General features: G+C 40.5%; 1 protein-coding gene across 2 annotated transcripts in view; it reads right to left on the reverse strand.

Annotated features, from left to right (window-relative positions):
- Positions 1-16539, reverse strand: part of LOC109037032 (uncharacterized) — a 36553-nt gene that overhangs the window by 6064 nt on the left and 13950 nt on the right. For both annotated transcript variants that reach the window (XM_019051517.2, XM_019051525.2), the window contains 6 exons: positions 15596-15782; positions 11257-11432; positions 9039-9357; positions 6808-7128; positions 5350-5463; positions 2203-2466 (listed from right to left, as the gene is read on the reverse strand). In XM_019051517.2, coding sequence (XP_018907062.2) covers positions 2203-2466; positions 5350-5463; positions 6808-7128; positions 9039-9357; positions 11257-11432; positions 15596-15782 — 1381 coding nt within the window. The remainder of the gene's footprint in view (positions 1-2202; positions 2467-5349; positions 5464-6807; positions 7129-9038; positions 9358-11256; positions 11433-15595; positions 15783-16539) is intronic.

Below are 16539 nucleotides of genomic sequence, written 5' to 3' on the forward strand. Positions count from 1 at the left end.
ATTTAAGGCGCTCCAACATAATAGGTATGGCAGGCATCCTTCAAAAGTACGGAGCTTTCCTCGCAAAATAAATCAAGATACTACGGCCCAAAAAGAGAGCGGTAGTCCAAAAAATCGCTGAGTCCTAGCATTTGTAATTAGTAACGTTTAGCATATACTTTATCGCCAGACTGTTGCTTAATCGCCATCGGCTGTAAAAGGCTAAGAAATGGTGGCACAAATTGTGTTGCCGGTTGTAGAAGCTAATGGAAATCTTACAGCCGGCAGGTCTATGGTATTTTGGAACACAGATTCTACTGCCAATTTTTACCAGGGTAAGGGCCGTTTATGGACTCATCCTAAATTTCCTCAACTCTACAATTTTGAGCTCATTGAGGGTCTATTTTTTACGGAATTCATTATGATTTGGTCATCCTGATCTCTTTTTAGTCTAATTCTGGCCTATGGATTTTGGTCTTAAGGCCGATTCCGGCGACAAATCCGAATGATTTCTGGCATTCTACAGCAAACCAACAACCTTAACCACTGGTTAATTGATTACTGATCGTCAGTAACGATTCTTCAAATTTGGCAACACTTTTTTTCGTCCATTAAAATCCATTAAGAATATCGATGTTAGGGGAGACAAAGCCCTGTTGGACAAAGTCTTGTTGACTGCTGCCTCACCGTGAATCAATTGTTTTACATACCTTTAAATCAGAGAGAAGAGACCCTCCACTGGCCTCTTGGCGACAGGTGGAAGCTTTTACTTTCGAAGATTCGACTATTCCTTATGGACAATTATTATAAGGGAGCAACAGTCATTACTCTTATTTGGACCGAGTTTAACAGAAAGGAATCACGCCACATCAGCTATTGTCAAATTTAACTGGGCAATTAATTTTTTTACGAGAGAACGTTTGTGCGGATTCCTTTGAAATTTTTGGGGAATTTGTTTCAACCTATGCAGAATTTTTACTGCAATTTGCACGAAAATCCGCACAACCGTTTTCATGTAAAAAATGAAATTTCCAAATTAAATTTGGCAATAGCTGATGTGGCTTGGTTCCTTTCTGATTAACGCGGTCCATTTCGGCTGTTGACCTACCTACATAGTGGATGATGAGCTTCGGGTGACGTCATGAGCCAAACGAGTTTCCCAAACTTCGGCTTGCCTGCAAAACGAAACTGCCAACACGTTGATGAACATCAACCATGTAGGTAAGTCAACAGTAGGATGCAGGATGCTGAAGTCCCGAAAGTAAAAGCTTCCACCATTGCCAAAATACCAGTGGGGGAGGGGCGGGTCTCTTGTGTCTGCTTTAAATGGAGGGAAAACCTTGTTGCCACCTTTCAAGAATCGCCACTGCAGATCCTTAGAGGCTGCGGGATATTGGGGTGGACTAAGGGAATGAAGATGTTGCATGTGTGAGGAATTTGCGATTTGACGGTTGAGTCTAATGTAAAAGTTCGCGAGAAACACGATGGTGCCACTTGTTTTCTCTTAAATCAAATCCCAAGCTCAAAAACAGCTCTCAAGTTGAGGCCAAAATGGAGGGGATATCCCACCCTACCCTGAGATTCCACCTCTACATCCAGACAAACTCTCCATGCGAAGATATGGAGCAAATACATTAGCAGGGTTGCCGTGTTTTCAGTTTTGGAGTCCCCAAATAAAGGGGCAGCCCTGTCAATGTATTTGCTCCCTATCTTTGCATGGAGAGTTTGTCTTGATGTAGAGGTGGACTCTCAGGGTAAGGTGGGATATCCCCTCCATTTTGGCCTCAACTTGAGAGCTTTTTTTCGAGCTGGGGAGTTAATTTCAGAAAAAACCAGTGGCACCATCGTGTTTCTCGCGAACTTTGACATAAGAATCAACAGTCAAATCGCAAATCCCTCACACATGCAACATCTCCATTGACACCTTCTGATCTCCTCCTCCACCCCTTGTCGCCAACCTTTCACAGGACGTCCACGCCGTCGCCTTCCGGGAATCCGGGAGGAACCCAGGGAATTGTTTTCCCATTGATTTTGAACAATTTTCCCAATTTTTTTGATCAATTGATCAATCAATTTGATTTTTGAATTTTCCCAATTGTTTTCGAACCCAGGGAAATGTCTCTGCTTTAAATGGAGGGAAAACCTTTTTGCCACCTTTCAAGAATCGCCACTGCAGATCCTTAGGGGCTGCGGGATATTGGGGTGGACTAAGGGGGTTAGTACCTGTAGCTGGCAGGTGGCTGCGTGGAGGACGGAGGCCTGAGTGGGTGCGGCGATGCGGGTGAGCTGCTGCTTCATGAGGCTCTGGATCGTGGCCGAGGGGGTCCGCTCGTGCTCCACCTCCCTCTCGCCGCCGGCGCTCGACTTCTCGTTCTCGGCCTTCTTCCGCGGCTGCGTCGACTGTCGCTTCATCGCCTCCACCTGACTGAACAACCCTCGCTGCTCCGCGAACTTGATCATGTACTGCGGGTCCAGGGATATTATCTCCTGCACCCAAAACCAAGCTCACCATCCAACCAAACAGAAAATATCACAAGTCCAAACAGAAAGCAAGAGCAGCAATTTCAATGGGTCAGTTAGGCCTTGTCTCCACGGGACGTTTTCATGGGATTTTTCCCAAGTTCGAATCGCAGGAATGAAACTTCTGGGATTTTTCCCAGTTACCGTCTCCATGGAACAAGGCTCATACGGTTCTGCGACTAGTTTGCGCGGGAAGATAACTTAGTTAAAGTCGAGTACATAACCAAGATTAAAATGATAATTGAACTCAATTGACAATTAGACACATTATTTTAACTAAACAAACATGAACAATGGAGTAATCAACAAAATATCGCACAATTCGTTTACACTTATTCTTCTTCTCTCAGTGGGTCCTAAGGGTAAAAGGACCATACTTGGGAAAAATATTGATTAACTCAATATTTTTCCCAACTTCGTAAGTGGAATTTTTCCCTGGGACAAATCTCGTGAAACGGCCCGTGGAGACAAGGCCTAACGCGGGTCACAGAATCGTGTTTTAATACTTGATTCTTATCGATAAGCTAAAAGTAATAAGATCCGTCCAAACCGCGACTTTCTACGTTCAGTATTAAGGTGATTCGATGAACGCCATATTTTGTGTCAGAACGGCATGCGATATAGCGCATTAATGGGTTCCATTTTTTCAGCTATTCGTCATTTTTCTCCAATTTTGAGATCGCAATTCTATTGTCAGGAGACTAAAGCACTCACTTACCAATTTTAACAAAGAAATTCAACGTAATAAAGGCGTGGTTTTTTCAGAGAGAAAACATCGCATTCGATACTGATATCGAAACTGCACTCGAATGCGATATTTTCTCTCTAAAAAAACCACGCCTTTTTTACGTTGAATTTTTTTGTTAAAATTGGTAAGTGAGTGCTTTAGTTTCCTGACAACAGAATTGCGATCTCAAAATTGGAGAAAAATGACGAATAGCTGAAAAAATGGTACTAATTGGACGTATTTCTATCAAACGGAACTAAGCGCCAATTTGAGTTCCTTTTGAGGAATTTAGAATCCCGAATAGCGCGTTCTGTCAAACGGACCTAAGCGCCATGGAAAAGCATTGCGAATATAGGACGGAATAAGCCGGACGCCCGATTCCGCCGCCAATCCAAGCCCCCCTCTACCTTCCTTACCCTATGGCGCTTAGGTCCGTTTGATAGAAATACGTCCAATTGATGCGATAAATCGCATGCCGTTCTGACACAAAATATGGCGTCAATCGAATCACCTTAAAGCGCGAACTGTCGTGAACGTGCAACGCGTGAAGTATTCGGGCAGTCTTGTAGGGGCTAGTATGCGTCTTGTGCCGACCAGCGACCGCACTGTGTTGCCTGCAATTCTGTTGTCAGGAGACTAAAGCACTCACTTACCAGTTTTAACAAAGAAAAAACTAGGATCATATAAAACCCTGAGTTCTTGGTAATTTTACCCTTTTCTTAGTAAATACACCGAGATGTTTTTTTCAGTGAAGGTCTCTCTTGTCCTAGGGCGTAAGTCCACAACTTACTCTTTTTTCGTTGCATTCTTGGCCTTTTGAAGAGTGCGAACATGTATCTGGGATACTTTTGTCGCGGAAAAAACGAGCATTGCATTTAAATTTTAGTCTTTATTAAAAGTCCAGTTGAATATACCTAAAATGGGAAATGAAACTTCCAAACTCACTTCGAACATTTATTTCCCCTATTTCTTCCTATAATTGTATTAAGTCAGTTTAAAGTCTTCATGACCCGTGATACTCAATGTAATTTTATTCAATTTTACGCTCGTCTCTCTCAAAAAATTACAAAACATTTGGACTTATTTATGCTAAAATTAACCATTTGTATCCTAGATAGTGGGTTATGAAGAATGTAAATCTTAAAAACATTGGTCTTTCTGATATAATTCATTTGCACAAAGTTCATCTCAGCACAAAAATGTTCATATACGGAATACCAAGAAAAGGTATCAAAATTTTCCTTCTTCATAAACTTTAAGTTGAAATATTCACTCTAAGTCCATGTTTTGCATGTACTATGAACATTTTTGTGAGCCGGGATTTCTTGGTAAGCGGAAATCATTAATCAGCCAAGCTTTAAATCAAACATGTATTGTTTTGGTGAGGATGTGACTTATTTTCGGTTCATGAATCTTGGTTCAATTGACTATCCCACGTTCTATAGGTACTGCCGTACTTCCAACCTTTGACTAAAAGGCGCCTGCATGGATTTCGAGCGATAACTATTCGACCACGGTTGTCGTGAGGCTGCATATATGATGATTTGAAGGCGATTTTTCGTGCGTACAGAAAATACACACTTTAGATTAGACTCGGTCATACTTAAGCTATGAGCCTCAAAGAGAATTATGCTTGTTTTCTCTCGTGTTACGTTTCTTAACATAGAAGTAAGCCACTATTCTGCCTCAAAATTTTGTCGGTATTTCTTTCACTATTAGCAATGTTGAAAAAATTCGCAGATAGTCTAAGACATTTAATTGGTTGGTTTTCTATTGCAACAACTGAGCTAGCAGAAAAATATGCAATATAAAGTTCAGTTTTCAGTTAGGATGATTATGCGTAAATCAATCCAATCTGCCATACAGCGAACTGATTATTGATATTGAAAGACAAAGCTATAGACAAGAAAGACGAAGAGAAAATTGGAGCGATCCTATGGGTGGAGGTGGGTGTTAACATTTGGTGAATGATTTGGTGAGTGTTGAAATCGATGTATATTCACATTAAGAAGAGTTTCCTGAAGAGCTTTGGGAAGATGGGTGACTTTGACGGCGAATGTCGCAGAGCGTCAGAAAGCGCTGTAGAAGCGGCTATTATGTATGTTTATATTGACATAATTTACCTTCCGTTTGATAAACGCAACAAAAAGGCCAAAATCCTCCATTCGCCAACAATTTTCATGCTCATCGCAGAGGTCTGGGATCAACCCGAACTCGAAAAGATCACAGTCTGGAGCCTGCAAATTGAAATATATATCTATTTTGAAGAAATCGTGAGTATAGTATGAATGGACGAGATCAGCAAAATGTTCAGCGAAAAGTTCTACGAAGTTTTAGACGTGATAGAGGGTGTGATAGAAATTTTTTCATATCCAACTTCTGAATTGAGTTCGAATTGAACTTTGATGAATATTTTTGCCGAAAATTAAGCTTTGAGTGTGATTATCATTCATTTCTCAGCCGATAATGTGTATTCCTCTGGGTCAGGTTTGTTTACATGGGGCCAACTTTGGATATCCTGAAACTGGTGGACGAATCAGAGAGCTGTACAGAGATGGCAATACTCTCCCGTATACAGGAACTCTACATGAAGACGGACTAGACATGGAGAGATAAAGAGGTGACTTTGACTAGATGTAGAGGTGGACTCTCCGGGTAGCATGGAATATCGCCTCCATTACGGCCTGAACTTTGAGAGCTTTTTATGAGCTTGAGAGTTGATTTTAGAGAAAACCGGTGGCACCATCGTGTTTCTCTAAAATCAACTTTCTTTAATACAAGGTTTAGTGCTTAAAATGCAAATCCCTAACAAATGCGCGAACTCCACCCAAGCAGCAGTAATCGCGATAAGTTGCAATTTGATCGGAGGATGTGTCGCAATTTTGTCGACGTCGATTTTCTGCAATATTATGGGATAGAAAAATTGCGATAAGTTATGCGATCTCATCGCATAACTTTGCAATAAAGTAGCGATTTTATCGACGGCGATTTATCGCAATATTATCGGACAACAATCGTGTCAAATTGAGGTAAAATTTCGATTTTATCGCACGCGATTTATTAGAGATAAAATTGCGACGAGATCGAAAATAATCCCTCAGATGATGATCTTAGCGATTTTATCGCCAAAAAATGTGAAACAAATTGAAAAATGCTACTTGGGAAGGTGCGTCCACCCGCAAAGAGAAGCATTCTGTCAAAAACTCGGTGTCTGAAAATTTGACAAGTATGCCTTTCTTCGAATGACCCGTTCAATCGAGGCATTGAAATAGACAAAACAAAACAAAAAAAGAAAAAAACAAACAAACAAGTATGAATTTGGCAAGGATGCCTTTCTTCGAATAACCCGTTCAATCTAGGCATTGAAATAGACAAAAAAAGAAAATAAAAAAAAAATAAAAAAAAAAAAATAAAAAAGAAGAAGAAAAACAAACAAACAGACAAATACAAGTATGAATTTGGCAAGTATGCCTTTTTTCGAATAACCCGTTCAATCTAGGCATTGAAATAGACAAAAAAAAGAAAATAAAAAAAAATAAAAAATAAAAAAGAAGAAGAAAAACAAACAAACAAGTATGAACCATGTTCTCGGAGGTAGACGCTGGACGCTCGGGGCTGAGCTTTTCGTCCCTATCCTGTCCGTCATTTTCCTGAGCGTCGATCTCGATATCCTCCATTTGTGCTTTATCCTCCATCTTCCTCTCCTCCTCCTCATCCGCCTCCAGTCCCTCCGTCTCTCTCCGCCTCTCCTCTTCCTCGGCTGCTTTCTGCTCCACTTTCTTCTTCTCGTTCTCCCCGAACTTTTCGTTCGCGTATGCGTTCAACTCGTTCAAGAGCCGGGTCACCATTTCTCGGTTCTCCTTTTCGTACTGCGAATGCGTTTCGTACACGATGAACTGGATCTATTTTTCAACAAAATCAAAGAATGATCAAAAAATGACGCTAAAAAGAACGCAAGCCTCACCTAGAATCGATTGTTTAAAATAATTTTAAATCAGTGGCGAAGCATGATTGATCAATTATCGATATTTCCCCATTCGAAGCTATAATAAAGAATCTATTATTAAGGTGTCCGTTGCTTGTTTATCGATTTACTTTGTTTATCGATCCTTTTCCATAGGTTTAAATGGCATATTAATCGATGTATCGCAAAACACGCCGGGAAATCACGGGAAAACGTGTCTTCAAATTGCAAAAATTGCCACTGTCAGGTGTATATCAGCATTTGTGCTGAATTTAATAAAGTCAAAAATCAAGCGCGTTGAACATATCGATGGCTAAAGTGGAAAATCACGCATATCCATTGCGGTGTTTCAAAATCTCCGATGTTGGTTAATTTCCTAAAAGAGGAAAAAGTTAAGATTATAGTTTGAAATTAACACAGAAAACTCTGCAAACAGAGGGGAAAAATCGAGCAAGTTCTCAAGATATTACGTTGACTATTTTTCTAAGGAAAAAATAAAGTAGGTAAAAAATTAGTAAGTTTAGCTGATGGACGAGAATCAAGCATCAAAACACGATGCAGTTTTTGCTATTTCGATAAATACGAGTTTGAAGTTTCGAAATTACATTGATCCTCATGGAGGAAAGAAAGTTCAAACTGACTTTTAGATGCTTAAAATTAGAATTTGGGAGCGAATTTTTCACAGAATACGCTTTAAGACTAGTTTTACTTCAGATTATTAACATCTCAATGTTTCAAAAACTGCATACTTATGCGCCTTGTCTTCCAAGCCCCTCAAATGGACGTATTTCTGCCAAACAGAACTATGTGCATCAAGACATGAGCCCTGAGACCTATGAGAATATATGCATAACAGGGCTCACGTCATATGCACATAGTTCCGTTAGGCAGAAATACGTCCAAATGTAGTCCCTACTCCCCAGGCTATTTTTATTCATTTTTATTTATTACTTTATTTTTCTTTATCAATCATTTTTTTTGCTTCCTTTTGGTGGCCTGGGTTTTTATCAAATTTATCTCAGCTCTTATCTACCAAACTAGGTTTTACCCATCGGTTTTTTCCCAGTTATTTTCAAGTGCAGTTTTTAAATGTACAACCTCTAAATACTTAACACCCTAAATCTTCATTGTAGTAAAATATCTCTAATCTCCAAACTCATATTAATACCTTTTTAATTGAAGGTAGTCGATGTATAGAATTACTTCAATGTCTAAGATGTCATGTTCAAATGGAGATGTTGCATGTGTGAGGGATTTGCGATTTGACTGCAGTGTTTCTTATGTAAAAGTTCGCGAGGAACACGATGGTGCCACTGGTTTCCTCTGAAATCATCTCCCAAGCTCAAATAAAGCTCTCAAGTTGAGGCCAAAATGGAGGGGATATCCCACGCTATCCTGAGAGTCCACCTCTACATCAAAACAAACTCTCCATGCAAAGATAGGAAGCAAATACATTAGCAGGGTTGCCGAGTTTTCAGTTTTGGAGTCCCCAAATAAAGTGGCAACCTTGCTAATGTATTTGCTCCCTATCTTTGCATGGAGAGTTTGTTTTGATGTAGAGGTGGACTCTCAGGGTAGGGTGGGATATCCTCTCCATTTTGGCCTCAATTTGAGAGCTTTTTTAGAGCTTGGGAGTTGATTTCAGAGAAAACCAGTGGCACCATCGTGTCTCTCGCGAACTTTTACATAAGAATCAAAGGTCAAATCGCAAATTTCTCACACATGCAATATCTCTATTAAAGGTAGTCGATGTATAGAATTACTTCAATGTCTAAGATGTCATGTTCAAATCGTAATTTGCTTTTGACACAAAACTATATACATATACACACACTCCCCAGGAATCACCTGGGGCTTGGTCATGGCGACAAGGAGCGTTCTCTGTTGTTCCTGGAGGATCTCGTTGATGTTCTGGAGTGCCTCTCCGTGGGCGTCTTGGGGATGTCCTTGGGTGAGGTTCTTGAGGAGTTGGAGGTCGCCGCCTCTGGAGCAGACGAGGTCCACGGGGTCGACGACGCCGTAGTAGGTGTTGGGCGGGGTGGCCAGGACTCCGACGACATTCTCCAGGATGTTGCTCGGGTCCGAGATGAGACCGCTGAAGCTCCCCGCGTGCAACTCCACGTTCTTCACCCCCAGCCCACTCAGGTAATCTTCGTACTCCTCCACCCTGCCAAGCAAACAGGTCCCTCCTAGAATACCTATATTGAGAGAGTATAGCCATTGGGCCCCATTGAGAGGCTTAGGACCCAAAAATGGCGGTGCTTTGCTTTGGTTTTTGTTTTTGTGGATGGGAGGGGGGTCATTGCCAACTTTTGACAGTTATCACCAACCGCACTTGCTGCCAACCTCACTACATCTAAGATAATTTTTCTCAAAATTGCGCACGATTAGCCTTAAAAGTATGTAAAGAAGTCGCAATAGTGCATTTGGGTTTTCTCGTTACGATAAGCAAAGAAAACTACATGTTGAGTCATTTTGCATCACATTAATTTATGGCGTCCGCCATTTTTGGGTCCTAGGGGCTCCATTCAGCCTAAGATGGCTGAGCCAATCAGAGGTGGTAAGACCAATGGCCATACTCTCTCAGTATAGGTACTCTAGTCCCTCCAAGAACGCCTCACAGTGGATCGAGTCAATAAGAGAGCTCAGACATGATTTTGAAACTTAACACTAACTTAACACTTATAACCAAGAGGTCCCGGGTTCGATTCCCAGCCAGGTGACCTGAATTTGATGGTCTCAGACAATGGCCACCTGGGGCTGGTGGTGAGCGTGGGATTAGCCAATAGGACCTATTTGAAGCTTGTGAAAAAAAATAAAGAAAGACAAAAAAAAAACTTATAACTCCGTTTATACGAAACTTTGAGGTTCTGAAGTGGTTAAATTAGTTTCCTCGTGGAATTTTCTTCCAGGAGCACCCCTTAAATTTAAAATGTGACCGAATAAACGTCAAATTTCGCGGTTTTGGTCCAAAATTTCATGTCCGACCTCTCTAATTGATTGAATCCCCGTGCGCCTCCCAGGTAAAACTTGGCTATAGGATTTGTGTTCCAAAACAGCATAGGAATTCTTAGAGCCGGCTGTAGAGGGCAATTGGAAATCATATAGCCGGCTATAGACAGCGAAGATAATCATGAGGCCAGGCTATACGAAGCTGTAAAGAATTGTAAAGCCGGGCTGTAGTTAATATCGCCCAGCTATGTGGTTTATCGCCTGGGTATAGCTTCATCGCCATCGGCTGTAGAAGGCTATGAAAAATTTTATATAGACGGCTATAGGTCAATGGTATTTTGGAACACACATCCTACAACCAATTTTTACCAGGGCTATTTTTCCCGTATGAATTAAGGTCATTTTTTCAGGATTTTAAGCAAAAATGTTTATTAGTTTCCTTCCAAATCCTACTCGAAGCTCGCGTACCTTAGAAAGGTTTCATTTAGAGACAATCAGTGGGTTGTTGGTGAAATGGAAAACCATTCGGCAAATAGCACAGCGCACTGTTTCCGAGGAAGGTATTGCCAAAATTTCCAACGTTCAACTTCGCGCAAAATTTCGAAATATGGTGAACAGCGAGAGGAACCAATTTGCTACAAGTTGGAGGCAAATAAATTGCAAACAGCGTTTTCCACCTTAAAAATAGTTTTTATCGTCTTTTAAAGCTATTTCAGCTCATCAAAACTGCTTTAAACTAATCCCTTCCCCCTTCAAATACGACTTGGCTCCTTTGGTTTAGTCCGGGAATTCAAACAGTCCTAACTGTCCTAACTTCAAGAGGAGAGAGGAGACTATTCTAAATATTTTGAATTGAAAATTTATGAAGGATGACCGACTCCTTTTGAAGAATCGATGTCATATTTTGAGCATTCCAACATTCTGGTAGGTTTAATACCAGCGGCGTGGCGTGCTTTGCGATAATATCGATTGATCGGCCATTTAAACCTATGGGAAAGTATCGACAAACAGGGTGTTCGCAGCGAACACCTTAATAATCGATTATTTACCGCAGCTTCAAATGGGGAAATATCGATAGATCGCATGGCACGCCACGCCACTGTTTAATACTCACTTGTTATCCGATGCAAAAACAAGGAGTTTTTCTTTCCTGTCGTCTATGGCCAGAAGGTTTGCTAAGTAGCAAGTTGTTCTAATCGTGTTGATGTGAGTTTGAGCTATTGAACCCCTCACATCGAGCTCTTTGACGATGTTCTGAACCATGGCGGCACCCACACAAAAGGAACGATCCTGCAAAAAAGATTCAAAATTATGGTATTTTTGCCCTCCTTTTTCCTTTCAGAATTATGGTCAACGTAGAAAAGCACAATCTGATGAGTAGAGGCTGTGGTTTTACTAATTACAATGAATTTTAAGCGTTACTTTGAATAATTGCTATTATGACAAATTATATACCCGGATTATCGTTTTGCATAGTTCATATCCTTTTGATATATTCCGTAACACCTGTTTATTTTTAATCCTCGTATAAAAACCACCCATTTGTTAAATACAATTCTAGCTGGAGCGCACTTCAGCTATGCATTCACCACTGCGAAAATGTCAAAGGAAATCGAAAAGGCCAGCGTGCATGAAGGCTATTTCCATTTTAATATTCCGTCGCATTCCTAAGGCGCAATGATACAACTATTTGAACTCTCCGGAATGCGTGAGGTATCACGCCGCATTTGAAGGCGTTTTGTAATCAGCCAAGTTCCGATACCCGGATTATCGTTTTGCAAAGTTCCTATTATTATGTTTTATTCCATACCACTTGTTTATTTTTAATCCTCGTATGAAAACCACCTATTTGCTAAGTACAATTTGTAATTCTTTTACCGTGAAATTGCAATAGTTTTACATCATTTAGTCGATTTATACCGATTTTAAACAATAAAAAAATGAGCTCCGTGTGTCAGAAAGATAGGCGATGTGCAATGCAATAAAAAATTGCAACTTATTTCAATTGTACTCCTATAAGTTTCAATAAATGAGGCCCATTCGAATAGGAGCTAGGCAACATCCAGAACACTTAAATGATGTGCAAGATGTTTACTATGTGATTGCTGCTTATTGCAATTTGTGCTACTTGAGAAACTCGCAACTTCCTTTCAAAATATCGCAATTTTTCCATTAAAAAATTCTACTTTGAGATAGTAGGTTTTATTTACAGTCATCGAAGGAAAGACAACGTGACACAATGGGAAATAAAGAGCGATCAATGAGCGGTATACTCAATTTCAAGCGCTCAATACTAAGCGTAGAGAAATCATAATGCATAACTGGATTTGGAGTTTTCGTCGAGTAAGGTTCCTTTATCCGTATAGAGTCACAAATGGACGTATTTTTGCCAAACGGAACCGAAGAAAAGTGGAAAAGAAGGGGTGTGTTCATAAGTCGAGGGCCATAAGAATGGATGGGAATTATAAAGCGCCGGTGACGTCAGCGGCAACGGGGCCGGCGCGGCGCGGCGCCGCGGTCGCCAGTGTGGATGGTTAACTCATGAGCCCTGTACAAGCAGTAACTCCAGCGCACTGCCGCTGGAGAGCGGCTCTGGGCCGCTCATATCCAAGACATATATAAACTACTAGCCGTGTTCAGCTCACTGTGCGAGCTGTCACGCCTAGCCGGGGAGTGCCCCTGGACCCCCAGTTCCTCACTTCGCGATGAACTTGCGACTCGTTCCGCGAGCCGCCCCTCATAGCTATTAACTTTTAAAAAAACGAATTTACTTTTTTTAACGAAGTATGGTGAATAAAGGCGAATATGTTATCTTTGTCCTCATCCACAATCAGCAGACTTAGCATTTTATGCCACGGCCGCCATCTTGGATTTTGAAATTTTGAAAATCTGACCAAAAATTCGAGTTTCCCGTTGAAAAATACCTCCAGGTACCGAGTTTCACGAAAATCGATCAAACAGGAGCCAACTTAGCATTTTAGGCCACAGCCACCATCTTGGATTTTGAAATTTTGAAAATCTGACCAAAAATTCGAGTTTCCCGTTGAAAAATACCTCCGGATACCGAATCTCACGAAAATCGAGTGAATAGGAGCCGACTTAGCATTTTAGGCCATGGCCGCCATCTTGAATTTTATAGTTTTGAAAATTGTTTCTCAAATTCGAGTTTCCCGTCAAAAGGTACCTCTGCATACCGAGTTTCAGAAAATTCGATCGAACAGGAGCCATGTTCCTTTTTTGACCTCGTCCGGCATCTTGAATTTTACAGTTTTGAAATTTTGATGTCAAATTCGAGTTTAGGGTCGAAAAGAACCCATGGATACCGAATTTCAGAAAATTCGATCGAACAAAAGCCGAGCTAGCATTTTAAGTCTCGTCTGCCATCTTGGATTTCGAAATTTTAAAAATTTGATCTCAAATTCGAGTTTCCCTTCAAAAATATATACGAGTTTACCAAGTTTCTCAAAGGTCAATCGAACAGGAGCCGAGATAACATTTTAAGTCTCGTCCGCCATCTTATGCAAACGTTAACGGGCTAGCTCTTTTGCATTTTTAAATAATTAAAACGCGTGATATCCAAAAAATAAGCTCAAATTTGGGTTCCTCGTGTAAAATCGAGGCGATTTCATGTATTACAAGTCGGCATAGCATGAGGGAAAGAAGCTTAACGTGGCAACACTGATCAGTCCAATATGGGTCAGCACAGGAAGAAGAAGAATTTATCGTTGGGGAAATTCTTCGGACTTACATAAAACCGCGAGATATCCAAAAGCAAAGCTCAAATTTGGATTCCTCGTGAAAAATCGATGCAATTTCATGTATTACAAGTCGGCATAGCATGAGGGAAAAAAGCTAAACGTGGCAACACTGATCAGTCCAACATGGGTGAGCACAGGAAGAAGAAGAATTTATCTTTGGGGAAATTCTTCGGCCTTACATAAAACCGCGAGATGTCCAAAAACAAAGCTCAAATTTGGATTCCTCGTGAAAAATCGATGCAATTTCATGTATTACAAGTCGGCATAGCATGAGGGAAAGAAGCTAAACGTGGCAACACTGATCAGTCCAATATGGGTCAGCACAGGAAGAAGAAGAATTTATCGTTGGGGAAATTCTTCGGACTTACATAAAACCGCGAGATAGCCAAAAACAAAGCTAAAATTTGGATTCCTCGTGAAAAATCGATGTAATTTCATGTATCACACGTTGGCATAGCGTGAAGGAAAGAGCTAAATGTGGCAACACTGATCAGTCAAATATGGGTCAGCACAGGAAGAAGAAGAATTTATCGTGAGGGAAATTCCTCGGGACGAAATCTTCGCCTAGTGGCGCTTCGACAGATTCCTGACAGATTCCGATCGGCCGGCGGCATAGATAAAGAGTTTATTTCCGTAAGGGATGATGGAATTGGTACGCCTACGTTTAATCTCTTCCCTTCATGCAATGCTAACGTATGATACATGAAATCGCTTCGATTTTTAACGAGGAATCCGATTCTGAGCTTAGATTTTCAATATCACCCATTTTAATATATTTAAAATCATAAAAAAAATTACAGGGCTGTTAATAAAAAATTGATCACGCAGAGGTAGTATCCCCTTTTCTTTTCTTTTCCTTAATCTCTTCCCTTCATGCAATGCTAACGTATGATACATGAAATCCCATCGATTTTTAACGAGGAATCCGAATCTGAGCTTAGCTTTTCAATATCTTACATTTTAATATATTTAAAATCATAAAAGAAATTACAGGGCTGTTAATAAAAAATTGATCACGCAGAGGTGGTTTTCTCTTTTCTTTTCTCTTCCTTAATCTCTTACCTTTATAGAATGCGAACGTATAATACATGAAATCGCATCGATTTTTAACGAAAAATTCAAATCTGAGCTAAGATTTTCGATATCACGCGTTTTAATATGTTCAAAATTATAAAATAAATTACAGGGCTGTTCATAAAAAGTTGATCACGAAGAAGTGTTTTTTCTTTTCTTTTCTCTTTTTCTCTCTTTTCACTAGGGCGATCAACGACAAAAAAATCTCGTTTCCTGTTGTCATTAATCCAAACATCTTGTTCATGAAATATAATGAACATTTAATTAATTGGAATAAAAACCACCGAAGTTCTCTTGAAATTGCGACGTATTGATAGGTTATCCCCAAAATACGGAACTATAAACTTGTGGAGTTTTCACCCCCCCCCCCCCCTCACGATTCTCTTTGTGCCCCTGTCCTCAACGCTCTTGTCACATGCCCACGGCTCATGAGTGCCGCATTCAATTGGCGCTCAGTTCCGTTTAACAGATTTTAAAATCCCACTTTTTCATTTCTCCAAATGGGCTAACGCCCTCTTTGACATTGATTCTTCTGCAGCTTTCTAGAGCACACCCTATCCTTCCTACTCATCTATGGTTCCGTTTGGCAGAAAAAAGTCCAAATCTGGTTGCTTTTCAAACCTGAATGACGATATGGTTTTGTTTCGTGAAAAAGAGGCCTTGGAAGTGATCTTTGTTCGTCGGCTTGATTGAGATGTACAGCGGGAGAATGTGATCCATTCGGAAGGTTTCGTCCGTCAGAACGTCCTCTCCTGCAGACAAATGCCTGAATCCTGACTCTTCCAAACATCTTATGATTGTTTCTAGGCTGAAATAACACAAGAAAAACCGTGGAAGCTAGGATTTTTGCAGCACATCTACCGACCTCTGGATTTTAATTTAAAATGCGTTTATAAGCATCCAAATGCCTCTTAACAACAGTGGCGATTTCGCAAGTTGGCAGCACTGTTAATGCTCCATTTAAATGCTTTGAAAATATCGATTGTAGCGTTTGCCCAAACAAAGCGCAATGATGCGAATTTGTACAATAAGGACTCAATTGGCGATGACCTCAAGGCATACTCCAGACGGAGCGCCTTCAAATTTTCGTGACACTCTACGCTTTGTTTTGCAGTTAGTTCAGTTGCCTATCCGACCCAAACCCAACAACGCTCGCTGATCTCACCACACTCACCGGCGGCCAGCAAGTGCATCAGCTGCTGACCGTAAAATGCTTTACTTTTGTGGATGGAATGACGCATGAAAAGATGATTTTTATTTTGAAATAGGTCGTTAAATATCTCTAAGAGTGCGTGAAATAAGTCATGACCAACTTCGACAATAGCTACGGAATAGAATTGCATAGTCATATTAATTAAGACGTTTTCACGACCGCACATCACTCCGCCTTTAATTTAACTCCGATGAAACAGGTCATAGCTGCATCGATTTGCTGACTGATGTACATCATTTATACGTCGCTGGCAAATGTAGTAAAATCAGGCATTTTGTCAAACGCCTAGGCAGATAGTCAAATATTCTAACGCAAATTGAAATTATGATTATTTTCCTAATGTTACACAGAA

The sequence above is a fragment of the Bemisia tabaci genome, chromosome 4 (genome assembly GCF_918797505.1).
Source record: "Bemisia tabaci chromosome 4, PGI_BMITA_v3".
Taxonomy (NCBI): domain Eukaryota; kingdom Metazoa; phylum Arthropoda; class Insecta; order Hemiptera; family Aleyrodidae; genus Bemisia; species Bemisia tabaci.